Source organism: Oryx dammah, unplaced genomic scaffold, assembly GCF_014754425.2.
Source record: "Oryx dammah isolate SB20612 unplaced genomic scaffold, SCBI_Odam_1.1 HiC_scaffold_20, whole genome shotgun sequence".
Classification (NCBI taxonomy): domain Eukaryota; kingdom Metazoa; phylum Chordata; class Mammalia; order Artiodactyla; family Bovidae; genus Oryx; species Oryx dammah.
The window spans coordinates 33,381,341-33,403,467 of record NW_024070204.1 but is presented as its reverse complement, the minus strand read 5'-3'; the positions used below and the strand labels follow the sequence as shown (position 1 = coordinate 33,403,467).

Here is a 22,127-nt window from a genome sequence, read left to right as displayed (position 1 = left end):
AAAGAAAAAAGGAATACAACTTAGCTGAAGTATTCATTTTTATAAAAATGTGTTTTATTTTAAAACAAATCTATAAAAGTAGAAATCACATACAAAAATACAGATTACTCTGACATGTTAGCAAAATAGCTTATGGCTGGACTTGAGTTTGGAAGTACTGTGTGTGTGAGGGCATCCGGAAATCAGAGGCCAACCGGATCCTCCCTCCAGCCTGTGTCACTAATCTGTAAACAATAATTTCAAGTAGTATGTAGCACTTTTAAACTACTACAAAATTGAAACCTAATCATTTCCCGTGTAACACTACTTTATAAAAATGTTCTTCCTTAGGTTTGAGCAGATAAGGGCACTTCATACCATTGTTTCTAACATTTCAAAGATCTGATTTTTTAAAAAAGCAATGTTAATAGAAATGATGAGTTTGGGTTTTTTGCTCCATTTTGAATATATGAGAAGGTCATTGACTTAAACAAGAAGTTGATGTTTTGTGTTTTTTTTTTAAGTAGAATTTAGTCCTTTTGCTTCTATGTATCATTAAAAAAAAAATCACTGATGCTATCAAAAGGTTCAGCACCCAAGTCTTAACTTTTATGCATGTGCCAGCTGTGCTTATTGCTCTGAAACTGCACGGAACATACACCTTCTTCTAGGGTATATTCCTAATTGAAAGGAACATGCAGTTCTTAGGGAACTCCAGGTCCAGAACTTTATAAAACAAGTTGCTAGAAACAATCATTGTGGGAGGCCATTAAAATAATAAAATAAAAAAAGACAATTTAAAATACTTGATTCCAGAGTAAAAATAACTTTGAGAACCTTAGCGAAAAGGAAAATGCAGGCATCTGCGGTTCAGGATTCCATCCAACATTTCAAGAATCAAAGAATGACTGGTTTCTACCTCTCTAAAACAAAGTGAGTCATTTTAAAAGCTAAAGAACCCACATCAACATAAAGTCAGAAGTCCACAATTCAATTTCCTCAGCTAATTCAGAACGCTGCAAACACAGTACATAAAGGAAATAAAATATTAGTCGCTCAGTCGTGTCCGACTTTTTGCGACCCCATGGACTGTAGCCCGCTAGGCTCCTCTGTCCATGGGATTCTCTAGGCAAAAATACTGGAGTGGGTTGCCATTTCCTCCTCCAGGGGACCTTCCCAACTGTACATAAAGGAGACTTCATTAATGTGCATTAGAGGATACCCCAGGTTAACTGTCATAGAAAACTGTCTCTTGAGCCTTTAAATTCTATACCAATTCTACACCTCTGGTTGGCCGACTGTTTGTTTCTTTACTTAGGTTTTAAGGTGAATGACCTGGGGCTATTTGTTTCCATCAACCTGATTGTGAATCTAAAGGTGCAGTTGAAATGTCTATTTTTCTTGCCATCCTCAGAAGATTGCTGCAGCTCTACTCTATGATGCTCATTCTTTTCAGCTTACGATAAAAATAGCTTATTATTTTTTGCAACCTATGTCTTATAATAAAGCAGTGCTGAAAAATTAAATAGAAGAATGTTCAGTTGCCATATAGGCTATGAAAATGATTTGCTGGTGGTGATTTTTAAGCTTGATTCTAAATAGATTTATGAAGAATGGCACTTGGAAGACATGGTTCAAATTTTGCTATTTAAGGTATCTTGAAATTATAGGCTCACTCTCCCTAAAAGTTCAAAAAGTGTAGAGCTGAGGCTCTTAAGGGTATAGCAGTGATAAAAGCTTTCATAATCATTTCTAAAAAGCAACACTTTGTAGTTTTCTGTCTTCAATGGTTCTCTAATATACTTGTAGAAGGAAAGCAACAGAAAACCAAGAATAAAAATAGCCGAGCTCTCCATAATTAAAACCAAGAATAAAAATAGCTGAGCTCTCTTCCTGCTTACTTTCCCTGTTCAAGAAAAGAGGAGACACCACCTTGCAATAGAGGCTTCATAGACAACTGGGCTTCTCCAGTGACAGTCGGCATTTGATGCCCCATATCTCTTGGTTCTTCTTGTTGCCAATGGTCGGCCTGGCGATGGTGGTGAAATGGGAGCAATTAATCTGCAGATGAGGGAGGGCTTCCTTTAACAGTTGAAGGGTACCGTCTGGTACGATTCCAAAGACCTGTAGTGTTTTTAATGTGGGAATTTCTCCAAGTTCACTGGAAAGGAAGAGAGAGACTTTCAGAGTAGCATTATCTATGGTAACTGTGCCACTAGAGTTCCATGATCCAATTTTTACACACTGTATATATTTTATACAATACAAACTGAAGACATAATTTGCAATCAATGATTTGAGGGAATGGCAAAGGTGAATCAAACCACAAAGCACAGGCCACAGCTTGGGCCATATGGCCTTAGGAAACACACAAGTGCATTTCGTTGAATTTCTAATAACCAAAAACTCCTAGGTTTATTTAAAATCCAAACATATTTTCTGTCTTTCTCCATTCCTGGTTTATATTCCACCCCCACCACCTCCCTGCCCAACTTGCCTACCAACTCTTGGTTTATACTGAAAAATGTCACTGTGTTGGGAGGGGAAGCCAGCAAACCCGTGATGGGAAAAGTAAATGTTTTACTATGGCATAAGCTGGAGTCACGAAAGGTTACCTGCAACTTAAGGATATGGACTTGATCTTTATTTGAAGGAGGCCTGCCCTCTTGAAAGGAGATGTGAACAGAGCCAGTAACTTCCAAGTAATGGCTAACAGTCAACAAGTCCATTACATATGATGAAGCCTAACGGTGACTTCATGATACTGTTTGAAGGCTGTGTGTCAGGTGCAGACAGACACAATAAACATTTCACTTCTCTACATATTACCTGTTTTTCTTTCTGTCACATGGAAGCCAGTCACTTTCCTAGGTATTTCACATTCAGGGAAACCTAACTATGTCAACAGTGAAATTCTGGTCCACAAAAAAGGGAGCCTGTTTTCCCAAAGCAAATATGCTTTGGTAATGATTCTTTTTTCTTAACCTAGGTCTACAGGCTTAGAAATTCATCTCTCTGATCTATATTTACTCCAGGTTGGGACATACAGTCCAAAGTCTCAGGAAAGGGAATATTGAGTTTGGAGTTCCAACAAAATCCCACGGCAGATCAATGAGAAAATCAATTCCCTAGAAGAAGAAGCATCCTTTATATTTTCATACTGCCGATAATTACTTAAACCTTCCCTATAGTAATTGTCAGCTTGCCTCTTAATTCTTCCTCCTTTCAGCTTAGTGTATATACCAATGACCAAGGCCATCCTCATAAAGCCTAGCTCAGATTAAGTCCTTCCCCTGTTTGAAATTGTTGATGCCTCCCTCATGTTTACAGAACTCAAACCATCTTTTGGCCTTAAGACCTTCCATGCTAATCCTGCTCACACTTTTCCCACTCCCCATCTAAGTGTATTTATTCTACATTTAGGAGAGTTTTAAACACCACAGATGTTAACATATACTGGTTGAATACAAGAGGAAGGGTAATTTAGAAAATAAAAGTACTAACCAAATGAAATAAACATGCTTGGTGTTCCTAAGGGGGCAGTCAAATCTGGATATAAAAGAAAATCAGCAAGAACAAATTGCTATTGTTCATAAAGTAAGCTAATCTCTGAAATGGAAACGAGTATAAGGAGAAGTCAGCATACACAGAGGTTTATACTTACCATCACTGAAGATGATAGGAATCTGGCCCAATCTTAAATTTCTCTTATATAAAATCTGAGTATATGAGAACTTTGTAATATCCATGAGAGTCCAGATTCTGAGATCTCTAGATTAGCCAAGTTGTAAGACATTCCACAGTGGAGAGTATTTAAAAGAAACTAGAGGTGGGAGTGCGGAGAAGGCAATGGCACCCCACTCTAGTACTCTTGGAAAATCCCATGGGCGGAGGAGCCTGGTAGGCTGCAGTCCATGGGGTCGAGAAGAGTCAAGACACGACTGAGCGACTTCACTTTCGTTTTTCACTTTCATACACCGGAGAAGGAAATGGCAACCCACTCCAGTGTTCTTGCCTGGAGAATCCCAGGGTCGGGGGAGCCTGGTGGGCTTCCGTCTATGGGGTCGCACAGAGTCGGACACGACTGAAGCGACTCAGCAGCAGCAGCAGCAGAGGTGGGAGTGAAGAGGGATGGCAGACAACAGAAAAGGAAATGTTCTCGCAACAGCACTTTGTAAGAGCCTTGGTGAGGAAGGAAATTATACTAGACACCTGGAAGACGCTCAGGTGTTACACGTGAGAAAGGAGTGGGCAGAATATGATGAGATGGATGAATGATCATTCCCAAGCCAATAAAACCAGGAAGTTTTTAAGATTTTAAAGAGACCCCCCACACCCCCCAAAACAAGCCTCTTGTATGGGTATCACCTACAACACAGCAGAGATCGTACCCAAGTGTATCTTTGAAAACTTCAATGGAAGAGACTGAAAAGCAAACGAAAGGAGAGTAAATAGAAATGAATAGTCTGAGAGCCATTACCTCTAACTTCAGTATAAAATGACTGTGATGTCTTGAGTGTCTCTATTTAGTTGTAGTAAACAAAAGGTTATCTACGAACTGTGTCACCAGGTTCAGTCCTTTGTTGTCCACTGTTCAGTCGCTAAGCCGTGTTCCACTTTTTGAGACCCCATGAGCCTGGAAGCACACCAGGTTTCCCTTCCTTCACTGTCTCCTAGAGTCTGCTCAAACTCATGTCCACTGAGTCAGGTGATACCATCCAACCATCTCGTTCTCTGTCACCCCTTTCTCCTCCTCCCCCAATCTTTCCCAGCATCAGGGTCTTTTCTAGTGAGCTGACCCTTTGCACCAGGTGACCAAAGTATTGGAGTTTCAGCTTCGGCATAAGTCCTTCCAATATTCAGGGTCGATTTCCTTTAGGACTGACTGGTTTGATCTCCTTGCTGTCCAAAGGACTCTCAAGAGTCTTCTTCAGCACCACAGTTCAAAAGCATCAATACTTTAGCACTCAGCTTTCTTTATGGTCCAGCTCTCATATTCATACATGACTACTGGAAAAACCATAGCTTTGACTAGATGGACCTCTGTTGGCAAAGTGATGTCTCTGCTTTTTAATACTCTGTCTAGGTTTGTTGTAGCCTTTCTTCTAAGGAGTAAGCGTCTTTTAATTTCACGGCTGCAGTCACCATCTGCAGTGACTTTGGGGCCCAAGAAAATAAAATCTGTCATTGTTTTCATCATTTCCTCGTCTATTTGCCATGAAGTGATGGGACTGGATGCCGTGATCTTTTGAATGTTGTTGAGTTTTAAGCCACTCTCCTCTTTTACACTCTCCTCTTCCACCCTCATTGGAGGCTCTTCTGTTCCTCTTCACTTTCTGCCATTATGGAGGTATCATCTGCTTATCTATTGTTGATATTTCTCCCAGCAATCTTATTCTCCTTATAAAACCTTAAATTCCTCAACTTAAAATTCTCCTGCAAGTATTATTATTTCTTTAGATTCTCTTAATCTCAGATTACTATCTCCAGCTTCAGTTTTTTCCATTAATGAGAAATACAAGAGAAATGAGACCAATTAATAAGGAAGGGAATAAATACAAGGAGGGTGTGTCCTGAGGATAAAATATCTAGTTTCCCAAGTATTTCAAAGCATTATCAGTACAAAAGAAAGACAGTCAAATTTTATATTCCCACTTCTGAGATAAGAAATGAAAATTTTTTAGCATAAATATCTTTCTGGAAACTATCGTTGAAGATCCTAGAATTCTTACTATGCATTTCATATACATTTTACCTGGAGAAATGTTTAAGGATAGGGTACCAGCAAACTCATCTTAATGAATTCACAAGGTAAACCAGTATACCGTTCACTTTATGTCTTAAGAAACATACTCTTTTACCTTAAGATTCAAGGATAGCATCTTTCTTCTGTCTGTTCTCACTTATTCTGATGGTCTGACTTGTTACTAAACTGATACCTCTGCTTCCCTTATTTCAAGATAATATTTAGACAAAATGGTTATAGTGCAGTCAGGGTTCGCACCTCGGTCTGTGACTTCAGACCCATGCTCTGACCCGTCAAGTCACACTGCCTGCAGATGACTGCAAGGATTATCATCCCACTGGATAGAAATATAAAAATATGAAGGTTCACAGCCTCCCCTTAGCCTCTGCTCAAGTGAATAGGTATTTCCTGCTTAACTTCTTACTCTTTGGAGAGAAAGAACAAAAGTAAGACACATAAATAGATTCTCTTGAGAAAAACAAGCAGAGAAGAATGATCAGTGTACTCCCAAGGGAGCTGCATAGACAATGCAGCTAAAGCTTAAATGGCAAGGGTGGGAACAACTGTTAACAGAGAAACCTTTTCGGGTTAGACACTCTAGGCTCCTAGGAGTTCTGGATACTAGAAAATTCAAGTGGCAGATTTTAATAAGAGTTGCATGTATATGAATTCAGGCCCCAACATCTGAGAGCCCTGCAACTAAATACTGGCATCCCTTCTAGGCAGTGCTTTCCCAAATGAGACACCAGCTGAGCCCCTGAGCCCCAAGGATTAACTATAGTGCTTTATTAAAGATGTTCATTACTGGATTCCCTAATTCTACGAGTTAACTCTATATAGCTGAAGGGTCTCATCTATTCATTCTTTTTAATTCTTTTTCTTTAAATTGCAACATAGTTGATTTTTAATGTTGTGTTAGTTTTTGGTGTACAGCAAACTAATTCAGCCATATATACATATACATATTTCATTTTCAGATTCTTTTCCATTACAGGTTAGTATAAGAAACTGAATACAGTTCCCCATGCTATAGTTAAGTCCTTGTTGTTGATCTGTTTTATATATGTAGTGTATATCTGTTAATCTCAAACTCCTAATTTATCCCTCTCCCTCCACCCTTTCCCCTTTGATGGCCATAAGCTTGTTTTCAATGTCTGTGAGTCTGTTCCTATTCTGTAGATTGGTTCAGTTGTATTACTTTTTTAGATTCTACATACATGTGATATGATATTTGTCTTTCTCTCTCTGATTTACTTAGTATGATAATCTCTATGTCCATCCATGTTGCTGCAAATGGCACTATTTCAAATTCTTTTTCATGGCTGGGTAATATTCCATTGTATATATGCACCACATCTTTATCCATTCATCTGCTGATGGACATTTAAGTCACTTCCATGTCCTGGCTGCTGCTATATTCATTAATTCTTTTTTGTTCCAAACTTTAAACTTTTCATTTTGTATTGGGGTATAGCTGATTAACAATATTGTGGTATACGTTTCAGGTGAACAGCAAACGGACTTAGCCACACATATACATGTATCCATTCTCCCCCAAACCCTCCTGCCATCCAGCCTGGCACATAACACTGAGCAGAGATCCCTGTGCTATACAAAAGGTCTTTGTTGGTTATCCATTTTAAATATAGTAGTGTGTACATGACCTTCCCAAAGTCCCTAACTATCCCTTACCCCCGGCACCCATAAGTTTGTTTTCTGTATTCATTAATACTTGAAACTAGCTTACAACACCCAAACTAGTAATTTGAGGACTACATAAATTCTGTGCTCAAATTCACCACCTTTCTTTGGTAGGAATCAGCTTGATTACCTTCATGTGGATAGTGAGCTTAAACAAGGTCAGCAGCCTCATTTAGGGGATGAGGAAGGACACCAGGCCAAATCCAAGATACTAACTTCTTATGGTTTTTAATAAAATTGCTATACGTTTATATTTGACATGAGGAAGAACTCTGCAGCCCTTTGAAATATAGGAGAACTTCTTAAAGGTAAAGAGATGATATTCCCAGGATGACTTGGGTATGGTACTTCTTAAAAGCAAGATGGATCTGATTCCTCTTTTGTTAGCATTTGATTTTGTAGAAGTTGCTGAACAGTACAAAATCAATCCCTGAAAGAGCTACCAGATTAGATATAGACTATTCTGCCCGTGTCCAGGAGACCTGGGACGTACAGCCAGTTCAGTCAGTAACTCACTATTCAGCTTTGGGTAAGTTACTTCACTCTTCAGGATCTTAATCTCCCTCCTTCTCAAAGAGAACATTACTCTTACAATATTTACTACTTACATATTTTTATTTTCCCCCATTCCTTGACCATCTGGGACAGACACCACTAGGAGACTATAGAACTTTCCCTCTAAGCTCAGATGAAGGTTTCTGGACCTAACTAGTTGATCTGAAAAATTTCAGAAACACATACACACACGGTAGCTTCCTGGAACTAAAGCCTGTCTTCTCCTGCTTTTGTAAGTTCTCTGCAAGTACTAGAACAGTATTCTAATATTTAGACCAGTTCACATCCAAATTAATGTTTAGTAAACTACCTCAATCAACTCAACTTTACCAGACGTTTTAAGCAAAACATTCTGCCTTGGTCCTTCTATTTTGTAAGTCCTTCCTAACTAGTTTGTAATACATTAATTTGATGTTTAAGCTTTAAACATCTGCTGTTAATAATAACGGATTTTAACACCAAGTGACATCACTTTTGGCCTCTGCTCTCTGCTCATTTTAAGAAACAAGAGTACTCACAGTAAAGTTTCAGGTATTATGTCATAGCACCGACTGAGTGATAGGTGTTGGAGGTAGTTGAGTTGGTAAAATTCTGGAAAGCAGTCATTTTTCAGCATGACACTATCGCTGTAACAGAACAGAAGAAAAAATTAAAAATCTATCCATCAATCCCAGATGAAGAAGATAGGAACAGCTTATCATTCAGTTCCTTCAATTCAACATATTGAGATTCTTTCCTCATTCAATAAAAAAGTCATGAATTTTCAGTAAATTTTTTTTTGTTTTAAAATAAATAAAAACATACCTTAAGTCTAGGTGGACAAGATTGGGACATCTTCCAACTAAGGTAGAGACATCTAGTGGAAAAAAAAAAATAAAAAGATGGTCACTATCAAATGAGGAATCACACAAGGATACTTGCTGTCCATATATTTCACACTGTGCTGGATATTCATAGTAGTGCGATTAGAGTCATTCCCTGTTAGAAAAAAAATTATCATCTTGCCATGTAAGACTTTCTACGCAGGAAACACAAGAAATCATCTGAAAAACTACTGGAAATAGTAAGAGAACTAATTGTGTAAAATGACTGGATAAGAAACTCCATAGCTTATCTATGTGCCAGCAATAGCTGGATGGAAAGAGTGGGGGAAAGTCCTGTTCACAACAGCAAAAAGCAAAATCAAATAGCACACTATATAAACAAATATCAAAAAGTAGCACTCCAAACCAAACGGAGGAACATCACAGATTATTAAAAAATAATATGGCTACTACAACTAGAGAAAATTTACTTCAACTCAAAATATCCAAATTAATTTCACATTATTAAAAACTTCCAAATGCAAAAATGCATAATTATTCATTGGATCTTGGGATCAGTAAGGAGTTTCTAAGCATAAAAAAAGAAAAAAAAAAAGGAGACAGTGATAATTTACTACATAAATGTTTAAAAACTCTACCATGTTAAAACAAAACATAATACAAGCAGAAATAAAGTGGTATCAGAAAACTGGGAATAAATGTTTCCAATAGAGTTAATGCTCTTATTATATTAACAGTATAAAAAAGTATATTAAGAGTATAAAAAAATAGAACATGGGTAAAAAATATAAAGATACTGCATAAAATATAGACATAATAAAAATGGAGCAACAAATGCAAAATAAAATATATTTTTTTGTGCTATCACATGAAAAAAAACCTATTACAATACCCAGAATTGATGAAATATCATAAAGCAGGTGCCCCTAAGCTAAAAGTGTGTATTTAATTTTATGCAGCCTTTCAGAAGACCTCACTTTTTGAGGGTGAACTGATCTTTCTTTTAAAAAAAAGTTTTCAGGGCATAACACACTTTGCTCTTTAGCTCAGTAATTCCACTTTAGAAAAGTAATCAGAGATCCCAGGTGGCACTAGTGGTAAAGAACCTGCCTACTAAGGCAGGAGACGAGACACACAAGTCCATCCCTGGGTTGGAAGATCCCCTGGAGGAGGGCAAAGCAACCCACCCCAGTATTCTTGCCTGGAGAATCCCAAGGACCCTACAGTCGATAGGGCGGCAGAGTCAGACATGAATGAAGCAACTCAGCACGCATGCATACATGCACTAAGATATTCACTGTAGTGAGTTATAAAAGCCCCCTTCCCTCATTAGTTTAATAGGTCAACCTTCATCCATTCCATGGAACACAATAACAGCCATTAAAAAGCTATTTAATAACATTTTACGAAATGAAAAAATAACTCAGGATACATTGTATACTGAAAACTAAATATATATAATGCATGATAATCTCAATTTAAACACACAAACATATATATTTACACACAGATTTACACATAGAAAGGAAGGGGGTTGGGGGTTGGAAGGCTGGAAGAAAATACATCCAAATGTTAAGTGCAATTACCAAGGGTGGTGGGATCACAAATACCTTTTCAGAATTTGGAAGAAAGTTCTATGCGATACTTTGCAATCAGAAAATGCATCAGTGAGTGTTATTTACTTTAAAAAAATAGGCAAATTTTATTTATGTTTGAGGGTTCTTTTTTTCCTTCTCACAGCTACATCCCCTCGTTTGAATCCTAGACTTCCATTTTCAACTGCCTCCTCAACACACTCACTGGGCTATGTGATAAGCATCTCACATTTATGCCTAAAACCAAATGCTTGATTTCTCCCCTCAATCTGCTCCTTCCCCAAAGTCTTCCCCGTCTTAGTAAGTGCGAACTTCACTGATTGCTGGGGCCAAAACCCTGGGAGTCCTACTCAAACTGTTTCCTCACATCCCACACCCCATCTGTTACCCAGTCCTGTTGGGTTAGCTTTCAAAATGCGTCTGAAATCAATCACTTCTTACTTCTTCAAATGTGACCACCAAGTCTCCAGCGGCCTTTCCCCAGCACAGCTCCGCAAGGGGACTTTTCAAAGGTGAGTCAGATCATTTCATTCCTGTTCGAAATACTTCAACGGCTTCCCATCTTACCCAGGAAAACAAGGGAAACAGAGCTTCTGCCTTGGCCGAGAAAGCCCCCAGCTATCTCATCTCTTAACACTGGGCTCCTCGCTCCCTCTCCCACACTGGCCTCCATACTGAGAGGAAAAAAAAGTCTCAAACATTAATAAAGTTTGTCTATTTAAAAAAATAAATAACATTTATTGATTCATTTTCTGATTATAAAGTAGCATACGTGGCCTTCCTCCAAAGGTACTTGCTGGTCCTTGGTTCTAGAATGTTCTTTCCTTACATATCTACATATCACTCCTTCAGGTCTGTGGTTAAATCTCACTTCCTCAGGGAGCTCTTCTCTTTGGCCATTCCATCTGAAAACAGCCCCCTTCCTGCTACACTCTACCTAAGCACCCTGCTTTAAACTTTTCCTCCTTGTGTTTCCACCTCCTTTCATATTTAGTTTCTTGTTGATTGTCTGGATTCCCCACCAGAATGGAAGCTTCACAAGAATGACTTTCTCTGTTTTGTTCAAGGCTACACGTACCAAGTTTAGAACTGGGTTTTGTGCATTATAGGGGCTCAACAGACATTTGTCTCATAAGTCACTAAAAAAGGAAGAACTGCACAGCATAATTCTGAGTGACCCATCATCTCACTAGCCAATCACAAAACCCACAATCAGATACAGTCTTCCTTTGCCACCGCCTGGGAAAGAATTAAACCCTGGGGGATGAAACTGGTTAGTAGTCTCCACCCCTTGTTTAAGTCCCGTCTTTCTTTGGTGGGTAGAGTTAGGAACCAGTAGTGACTGCCAAGATTCCTCTTCACCGTCTCCTTCATTTCACTTGAGTTAGAAAGGGTCTTAGAAACTACCTAATCTAACTTGTCATTTTAGAAGAGAGATTTTTCGCTAGAGAAGTCCAAGTAAATCTAAGACCCAAAGCTAGGTCCTCCAAACCTCATTCCATGCACATCCACTGTTCCAGAGAGGTACTGATGGGTGAGGAATATAAACACCAGGAGCCAACAATTACTGAGCTCTCACTATGGGCAGAGAATGATTAAATGCCTTGTACAAGTATTACATCATTTATTGCTTACTCTTAATGCTAAGAGGTAAGGTACTACTATTATCTCCAGTTTATTGAGAAATGGAGGAACAGCTAAGCAAATTGCTCAAAGCTACCCAGTGAGTGACAGAGTGGGTACTTGAATCCAGATGGTCTGCCGCTGGTCTTGGAGGTAAAACACAAAATCTGTATTGTCTTCTACACAGTGAAATAGCGTGTACCGTTGTTAAAGATATCCACTTAAAAATTCCTGAATTCCCATTATATACTTAAGGAAACTAACACTTCAACTCCTACTCTGCGTCCTATCTTCGCCCTGAATGTGTCCAGCAAGTGGGATTTTACCACCTATCATTCCTGCCAAAACTTAGTAGGAAGGTGATTTGTTCTTTTTCAGAGGAACACAGAAAAGAGTTTTAAGCCAAACATGGAAACAATTTACAATAGTTTGCCTATAGCTGAGTTTCTCAACCTTACGCTCAGAACCTTGGTTCATTACAGAAAAACTCTGAATAAAGAAGTGGGAAGTTCAGGTATGGGCAGAAATGCACACAAGGCCCTGTCTTCCCTTGGGGATGAAGAGGGAAGAACCACGGGTGGGATTCAGTGCAAAGAGGATGCTCGCTGGTGGGAATTTAAAGTCCTTGGAAGGCGACTTGGCAAGAACTATCCAAAGATTGATAATGAAGCCTAATCCTTGGCTTGGCAACTTCATGTAGAAATGCACTCAACAGTTTGCTTCTGTCCATAAGACAGTTGGTTTATAAAGGGAGAAACTGTAAAGACTCTAAACATTTGTTACAAGGAGATCAACTGAGTAAGTTATGAATGAATCAATAAATTATTCCAAATATATCTGGTGAAATATCACATAGCCACTGAAAATGCTGTGTGGTATAGCTACTGAAATGGGGTTACTTGAAATAAAACCATAGTATAAAATACTCCATACACTATGTCCCTTTTTTTTTTTTTAAGCCACTTTTTAATAGGAAAAAAGACTAGAAAATGTTAGTAGGATTATTGATTTTTGTGTTTTTACATGTTTTAGGCACATCTGAGAATGACTATGTAATACTATAACTAGATATTTTCGAATTTTTATTTTTAATTGGAGGATAACTAATTTACAGTATTATGTTGGTTTCTGCCCTACATCAACATGAATCAGCCATAGGCATACACATGTCCCCTTCCTCTTGAACCTCCCCTCCCAAACAGATTTAAAATTGTGTTTAAAGAGGGAAAAATGCAGACTAGAAATACTGTGTGTGGAGGGGAGTGGTTAGGAAAAACACTACTGCTGCTTTTGCAGATCTCTAAAGAAAGCCTTCACTTTTGTTATCTGGGTTCAAGCGCCTGCAGAGGATTCCAACCCCTGACCACTTAGAATCTGCTCCTATCTTCTACAGCCTCGGATATGTGACTCACAGAGGACAGGTCATGTCCTGAAGGAGTAATTTTCAAATACTGCTTAGATTTTAAGAAGATACATTCTGCAAATATTTGGCTCAAATCTTTTTTAGAGTATGTTAAAAATGATAAGAAAAACACTTATACTCAGAGGGGCTCATACCACCATCTAGACATGAGGTTAGGGCTGAGGTGTGCACTGGCTTAAGGAGGCTTTGTGTAGGCTGCCTGAGATCATGAAGGCAGGCTGTTAAAATGCTAAGTGAAATAAGTCAGGGGACTTCCCTGGTGGTCCAGTGGCTATGACTCCATGCTCCCAACGCAGGTGGCCTGGGTTTGATCCCTGGTTAGGGAACTAGATCCCACATGCCACAAGTTAAGAGTTAGCACACTGCAATTAAACATCCTGCATGCTTGCCAACTAAGACCTGGCACAGCCAAATAAATAAATATTAAAAAAAAAAAAAGACAAAAACAACTACTATATGCTATCGCTTATACAGGGACTCTAAAAACTACAACAAACTAATGCATGGTGGTGGTTTAGTTGCTAAGTCGTGTCCGACTCTTGCGACCCCATGGGCTGTAGCCTTCCAGGCTCCTCTGGTCATGGGATTCTCCAGGGAAGAATACTGGAGTGGGGTGCCATTCCCTTCTCTAGGGGATCTTCCCAACCCAGGAATCCTGCATTGCACGCAAACTAGTAGATATAACAATAAAGGAGCAGATTCACAGATACAGAGGACAAACTAGTGGTTTCCAGTGGGGAGAAGGACAGGAGAGGGATTAAGGCAATAAAGGGGAAGGTGATTAAGAGATACAAACTAAAGTATAAAATAAGCTACGAGGATTGGACAACACGAGGAATGCAGCCAATATTTTATAACAACTTTAAGTGGCATATAACCTTTAAAAATTGTAAATCACTCTTCTACATCTGTAACTTATATATTACTGTACGACAACTACACTTCAATAATAAAGAAAACCCTTGCCACTTGTACTTACCTTTGCAAATCAAGATTCTGTCAATATTAGACAAATAAAACAAAGCACACATAACTGAATGTTCAGGCTTATAAAGACTTTAACTGTCACACATCACCCTTGATTTTAAATGCCCGTATTCATCTGAAAAACCCCATTGTCCTCTTAGACTGAACTGAAAATAGTAACAAATATGAGAGTTTCTTACAGGGTTTTTCAACCTTGGCAGTATTGACATTTAGGACCAGATTCTTTTTTATGTGTTATTCTGCCGTCCTGTGCGTTGTTCACCAGCATTCCTGGCTTCTACCCACTAGAGGCCAGTGTGTAGATGGCATCTAGTGGGCAGATGCTTCTACCCACTAAATGCCAGTAACCCCACAGCAGTGACAATCAAAAATGTTTCCAGACCTCGCCAAATGTCCTCTTGCAGGCAAAACTGTCCCCAGTTGAGAACCACTGCTTAATACTAATCAAACACTGCATCCCTCAATTTTTATGTTTGGGTTTTAACCTAAATAATTTAGTTAAATAAAAGAAGCTCTTCTGCTTAAACATAAATTGTTTTAAAGTATAAAGGGTTTCACTCACGCATTCTGGATTCAGATCTTGCCACTAACCCACTAGCTGTCTGCATTTACCTGACTGACCCTTCTGATCAGCTAGCTGTTAGCTCATCTGAAAAACAGGAATAGGAACACACACACACACACACACACACACACTGGATTAAATGAGACAGTTTATGGAGGATCACGCCTAGGAGATGCTTGAGAAATCAAACCTGCTGTTATTGTTGGGATTGCTGTTGTTAAGGGCCCAACAGCCCAGAGGGTTTTACCTGATCTCTGCAGATTCTTCCGGTACCCGCTGAGATTCAGCTGGGTGATAGTCTCTGAAACATGTGCAACAGCCACCTGTACATGCTTTTCAGTGAAATCATAGCACCAAGAGAGGTTCAGTTCATCCAATCTGCACATAAGAGGGATGACAAGGAAAGCATGAAACCATTACCCACAATGAATTTTCTATGAAACCCTGCCTAAAGCTGCAAATCAAGAAAATACAGGGCCACTGATTCCTTACCATTTTCTGCATAGAACCTCAGCTTCTCTAAGCAGCTACATCTGCTCACCTGAAACTGCTTTCTCCATCTCGGTCCAGTTTGTTGCAGAAAGTTGCCAGGGGATATGAGCCAAGGGCTTAGTGAATGCTGCCCTCTTCTGGAAGACAAGGGAAGTGCTCTCCTCTCCTGCTCATCCCTCATTCCAGGACTAGGAGAAATTCTAGCTTCTATGCTTTCTTTCTCAACCACTTGGGTTGTAGGAAAACAACTAACAGTATGAGCTTGAGATGTTTTAAAAAACTGATAGGTTGTACCAGGAATTCCCAATAAAGAGATGCCGACATCGCAAAAATTCACTTTATCTTACTGGGCCTCTGCTAACTAAGTAAATGAGGGCTTCAAAGGAAAAGTCCAACCACTACATTATACATCCCATTCCTGGCATTGCTGAGAAAATGTAGGGCATTGCTGAGAAAATGTACCAATTTTATCTCATTGGTAACATTCTTACACAAAAACAATCTTTTCTATAAGATCATTAAGGAGAAATAAGTACAATGCTATTAGCACAGAGACCAAGGGATATTAAAAAGGACACACACAGTACTGGGTATTCTGTGAATCATGTCCCCACTCATTCATTTCTGTAACTCTGTGACCTTTATATTCTGACATTAGACATTAATTACTACCTAGTATAAAAGATGTTTTTAATGGAATCACCCAGATTCATGGTATATTTTGCAATAACAAACTTTTGATAAATAAATAGTCAAAACTGTTAAGTTAGGTCTACAGATATTACAGGGAAAAAAGCCTGACAGTATAGTCAGGTATAAATAGATACTCTTTGTACATACTGTTGATAAACACATTACCACGTTTTCCTTATTTTAATAAGCCAAAGGAAAAAAAAAAAGGATCACAACACAAGCAATCTTTGCAAACTTCATCGATTTGGCTCCTGAGTTTGGACAGAAAGTTTGGATGATAAAGGGTACTGAGTTCTCCAAATCAAGAGCTCAAAGAGTTAGGAAAGCTTAAAAATGTTACCTGATTCTATCTTGATGTGAAAGATACTGTATATTTGAAATCACAGTTCTAAAATCAAATCTCTAATCTCTCCTACCTGGAACAGCTGCTCAGCAAAGTCTTCAGGGCAGATTCAGAGAATCCAGAACACCCAGAAAGGTTTAGTCGCAGTAAATTTGTGTTCTGAGCAAGATTACTGGAAAAAGAGGACAAAGTTGTAACAGTGCTAACCAGATCCTCTTATTTAATAAATAAGAATGAAGCTAAGGGAGGCAGTTACAAGCACACAGGCCTGAGTCAGAAATGAGTTTAAATTCACATCTTACCATCTAGATAACACTAAGTAGGATGCTTTGCCTTAGTTTACTCATCTGTGAAATGGCGAGATCAGTACCTTCTTGGTAGTGTTGTTAAAATTAAATGATATAATGTAATAAAGGCCTCAGCACAGTGTCCAGCACAGAGAGTAACTACACAAAACATTTACCAATGTACTTTTAAAAATTGAAAAACAAAGAACCCACCAATGACCTAAACATATTTCTATTTCACCCACAATTGTAATTAGTTTGTAAGTAAACATCTACTTATAAAGCCACCAGGTTCTTTCAATTAAATGTCTCTCAAATTGCCCTCTCCTCTCCGTTCCCAAATGCCTCATGTTAGCCAAACAGTGATTTAAGAGCGAGAGTTCTGGAATCATACTATATGGCCAGGTTCAAATCTTGGTTTTGCTATCTAGCTACTGTGTGACCTTGGACAAGTTATTCAGCCTCTCTGTTCCTTAGTTTTCACATCTGTAAAAAGGGGAATAATGAGAACGTATTTCACGGGGTTGCTATGAGGATTTACTCAGAATACCTTTAAAGAACCTAGTATCTGGCATATGGTATGTGCTCAACAAATATTAAGAAGATATTATCATTATTCTTTCCTTTTCCCCATCAAGTTTCATCACTTCTTACCTGAATGTATACAACAGTATCTTAACTAATCTACTGAATAGTTTCTTTAATGCATAATCGATTTTCTGAGATGCCCAGCGGGTTAATTTTCTAAACATGTTTGTTCCATTCTCAGAACCATGCTCCTCTCTTCACCACACTTCCCTCTTTACAGCCCACAATAAAGTCCAGAGTTCTTCCAGCGTGGCAGGCACCCACGAGACGTGGTCCCTGCTGACCCTCACCTGTCATCTCCCTCACACACTCCATCACTTCCTGACCACTTCAGAATCCACAGTCACAAAGGTGGCCTCACCCGGACTGCTTCCTTCGCCACATCACCTGGAGAACTCCTACCCACATACTTTCAATACTCAGCTTCAGAGTCACTTCCTCTTGAGAAGAGACAGCTGCCTTCTCGAAATGTAATTAGGTCTCTGTGTATTGCCACAGATTCACTAACGCATCTAGCAAACACAGTGCACTGTAATTATCTGTCTCCCTTGAATGAGGGAGCAACCATGCCTCAATTCCTCCTTGCGTGTCTAGAACCTAGCTTGAGACCCAGCAACATATTGAGAGTTAGTACACAAACACTGGTTGTCTAGGTGAGCAACCAAACCTCCTGGAAGGAGGAACCAAACCTCCTGGAGGGTTCTGTAGAGGCTGGAACACCGTATTGGGTATTTTCTGAGTCCACCTGCACGTGGACAGGACACCCCACATCTACTCGAGAAACAAAATTAACAATCACAAAACGAGTGCCCTTGAAACATGCTCCTAGGTGTCACTCACTCAACAATGGGATCTGAAAGTCGGAGGCCTTCGAGGCTGAGATTCTGCAACTTGGAGCAGTGAGACAGAAGGCCTTGCAGGGTAGACACATCGATCACAGAGTTCGACAGGTCCAGGTGCTGTAGACGAAAAGGGCTGAACACAGAGGGAATAAAAAGAGGCTCCAGAAGATGGCTCACACCAGTATGTCCAGATTAGATCTGACCCCTTCTCCTACCCACGTGGGCAGTCCATCACAAACTAGACCCTAAACACACATTTCAAGTATTAGCTATAGCTGTAGTCATAAAATAAACTGCTACTGGCCACCTTCGTTTGTTTTAAAATTCAAAAGCTTTTTTTTTTTTTTGGCCAAGTCCAGACGTTGTGCCAGCACAGTCCAACTTAGAAAATGAATTAATGAGCATCAGAGGAATGAGCTGGATGTGGGTGACAAGGAGGTCACGCCTACAATGACTCCTGGCAAGGGTGAGTTGGGTGGATGACCAAACCAGGGAAGACTGTGGAAAGGCAAGTTGTAAAGGGAGGTTAATACCAAGGTTCTTGGGCTGGACGTGCTAATACTAAGGTACTTGTAGGAAACTCAGCTGTGGTAGTTTTTAGGTAATTAGAAAGAAGAGTTTGTTTGAAAGAGAGGGTTGGGCTAGAGATGAGGATGTGAAAGTCTTGGCATAGATGTGGGTGTACAAGACATAGCTTGTCTGAAGACAGAGTGTGGGTCGGGAGAGAAGGCAGCCAGGGACAGACCCTTGAGTAACTGAGCAAAGCGTGCACTTGAAGGAGACTGAGAAGGAAGAGCCTCCGGAGAAACACAAAACACCCATGGGAGGGGAGTCACATGACCATGGCGAGAAGGTGAAGAGGCTCGAGTTGGGACGTGTGTTGTATCCCAGCTCTGCCGTCTTTAGCTTTTCTGCTCAGCATCTATTCACTCCACTCTAGCATGAGATGACAGTAAACCACACTGCAAAACTATCAGTAGGAAATACATTTTCAGTAAGTCTAAAAAACACCCAAACAGAACATCTTTTTCAGGATGTAAATATCTGTGATAGATCAGAAACCCAGGGTGACAAAATCTGAAAAGACCCCTCACATATTTTTCCTTATCAGAAATAGGCAGTGGGGGTAGAGACATGTCAATCAAAACTACAATGAGGTATCATCTCACACCGTTCAGAACGGTCACCATCAAAAAAAATCTACAAACAATAAATGCTGGAGAGGATGTGGAAAAAAGGGAATCCTCTCTTGCACTGTTGGTGGGAATGTAAGTTGATAAAGCCACTGTGGAGAACGGTTAAGGAGATTCCTTAAGAACCAGGAATAAAACTACCATAAAGCCCAGCAATCCCATTGCTGAGAAAACCATAATTCAAAAAGAAACATGTATCCCCATGTTCACTGCAGCACTATTTACAATAGCCTGAACATGGAAACAGTCTAGATGTCCATCAGCAGATGAATGGATAAAGAAGTTGTGGTGTGTAAATATATACACGCACAATGGTCCTAAAAAGGAACAAATCAGTTCTAGTGAGGTGGATAAACCTAGAGCCTATCATACAGAGTGAAGTCAGAAAGACCAAACAAACATCATATATTAACACATATGTGCGGAATCTAGAAAAATGGCACTGCTGAATCTATTTGCAGGGCAGGAACAGCGATACAGACACAGAGAACAGATTTGTGGATACGGTGGAGGAGAGAGAGTGTGGGACGAGTTGAGATAGTAGTGTTGAAACATATATATATTACCATATGTAAAATAGATAGCCAGTGAGAAGTTGCTGTATAATACAGGGAGCTCAACCCAGTGCTCTGTGACAACCTAGAAGGGTGGGATTGGAGGGAGAGTATGGGAGGGAGGCTCAAGAGGGAGGGGACATATGTATACTTACTGCTGATTCATGTTCTTATATGGCAAAAACCATCAAAATATTGTAAAGCAATTATCCTCCAAATAAAAATACATTAAAAAAAAATAGAAATGGGCATTGGGGAAATAGCTTGGCTGCATGGCATTTGCCAGTGAGGGCTCTGCTTGGCTCCTGCCTCATAGGATACTCAGGACACCCTTAGACTCTGGGAAGAGCCCAAGTGCAGGCCTAGGCTAAAACGGGAATGATGTCACTGAAACCTGTGCCGTGTTTCAACACAAACGCCACATGGCAACAATCACAACTAACGTCCCATGCTGCACAGATGACCTGTCCTAGGGCATATAGCTGGAGAGAGACAAAAAGACATTTCGATCTGTTTTCCTCCCCAGGATTTTCCAGGGACTTTTCTTTCTTACCTGAAATGTTCAACTAACGGCTGGTCCATAAATGATCGTGGACAGCGAAAGGCAACCACCCCTCGGGACAAAAGCCGACCAACCACATCTGGGTAGAGATTTCTGCCCGCGAGGTCTACGGTCTGCCAGAGAGACTCGTCAAACCTGCAAAAGAGGTGCTCTGTTTGGTGAGTCAGGGCACCAGTTTCTGGAGGCCCTCGACGTTGCTACCAACAACAGGGCATGGCCACTCAATTGCCCTGAAGCAAATTCTAAAGGCATGTTTGTTTCTGACTATACAATTACCTATATTTTTAAGGCACTACTGAATATTTCTTGGTCCCATTATGGATAAGCTTTCATCTTCCTCTTTACATGGATTTCATAGCTAGTTCAATGCTACCATGAGCCCTGCAATGATCTGGAACAGGAGAATAAAATTTCAGCATTCGATTCAATAACTTTAAGACTGCTCAAATCACTCAACTGATTACTGAACAAGTAGGTAGGTTCACAATGACCTCACTTGCCATTTTTGTGAAACACTGGCACGCTACCACAATTACCCTAAAAAACACGTACCTAGAAGAAGGAAAGTTTGTATGACTTTATTATGAGATACGGTTAGCAAATATCTATTAGGAAAAGTCATAGTTCAGCTTCACTTTACAAAAGCTTAAAATAAATGCACAGAAATACAGAAATACCTATGAACTAATGTGAAGAAAAGAGGTAAAAACGTTTAGACTTGTGTTTTGAAAGCAAAAAAGCAGTAACAAATACAGTAAACAACATGCCGAAGTTTGAATACCCATAGATTAATTCAATTTAACACGAAAGAAAACATAAGATCAAGCCCGTGAGAGAACATTTTAAATGTTTACAAGAATTTTACTTTTTAATCCTACTTGAGATAAGCAGACCACTGGCTGGAGCTCTGAAATAATTCTGCATAAACAAATTGTCAACCTCTATTCTTAAGAAGACAGGACCTGCCGTGCCTGGCATATAACAAGTGCTTAATGAATGTCAGTTATAACGTGACAGTTGAGATGAAGATGAACAGAACTGCATAGAGAGCACAGCTGGTGGAAAAAGAAAATCAAAATGGGGTTTCTTGAGCAGGGATAAGTGAGTCAACCACCATGTACCTGCTCTGGCATTCCAGGTATGCGGCTCTTCTAAGCAAATATAGTCAGCCCTCCCTATCCACAAGGCTTCCCAGGTGGCACAGATGATAAAGAATCCGTCTGTCAATGGAGAAGACGAGGTTCGATCCCTGGGTGGGGAAGATCCCCTGGAGGAAGAAATGGCAACCCACTCCAGTATTCTTGCCTGGAGAATCCCATCAACAGAGGAGCCTGGTGGGCTAAAGTCCATGGGGTCGCAAAGAGTTAGACATGACTGAGCAAGCAGTCCCTATCCACGGGTTCCACATCCACAGATCCGCAGATCCCAAGCCAGACTGTCCTACCTCATTTTATACAAGGGACTCGAGAATGCGCGGATTTTGGTATCCACAGGGGGTCCCGGAACCAATACCCAATGGGTACCAAGGGATGACTGTAGCGCAGTCTTGTAAATACCTGGAGTGTCTTATTTCCA

At 39.8% G+C, this 22,127-nt stretch overlaps 1 protein-coding gene across 2 annotated transcripts in view; it reads right to left on the bottom strand.

Annotated features, from left to right (window-relative positions):
• Positions 1–32: 32 nt before the first annotated feature.
• SKP2 (S-phase kinase associated protein 2) overlaps positions 33–22,127 on the bottom strand; it is a 36,443-nt gene continuing 14,348 nt past the window's right edge. For both annotated transcript variants that reach the window (XM_040262331.1, XM_040262332.1), the window contains exons 4-10: positions 20,544–20,687; positions 18,242–18,376; positions 16,600–16,698; positions 15,246–15,376; positions 8,786–8,837; positions 8,500–8,607; positions 33–2,140 (exon numbers count right to left, since the gene is read on the bottom strand). In XM_040262331.1, coding sequence (XP_040118265.1) covers positions 1,927–2,140; positions 8,500–8,607; positions 8,786–8,837; positions 15,246–15,376; positions 16,600–16,698; positions 18,242–18,376; positions 20,544–20,687 — 883 coding nt within the window. In that variant the 3' untranslated portion in view covers positions 33–1,926. The remainder of the gene's footprint in view (positions 2,141–8,499; positions 8,608–8,785; positions 8,838–15,245; positions 15,377–16,599; positions 16,699–18,241; positions 18,377–20,543; positions 20,688–22,127) is intronic.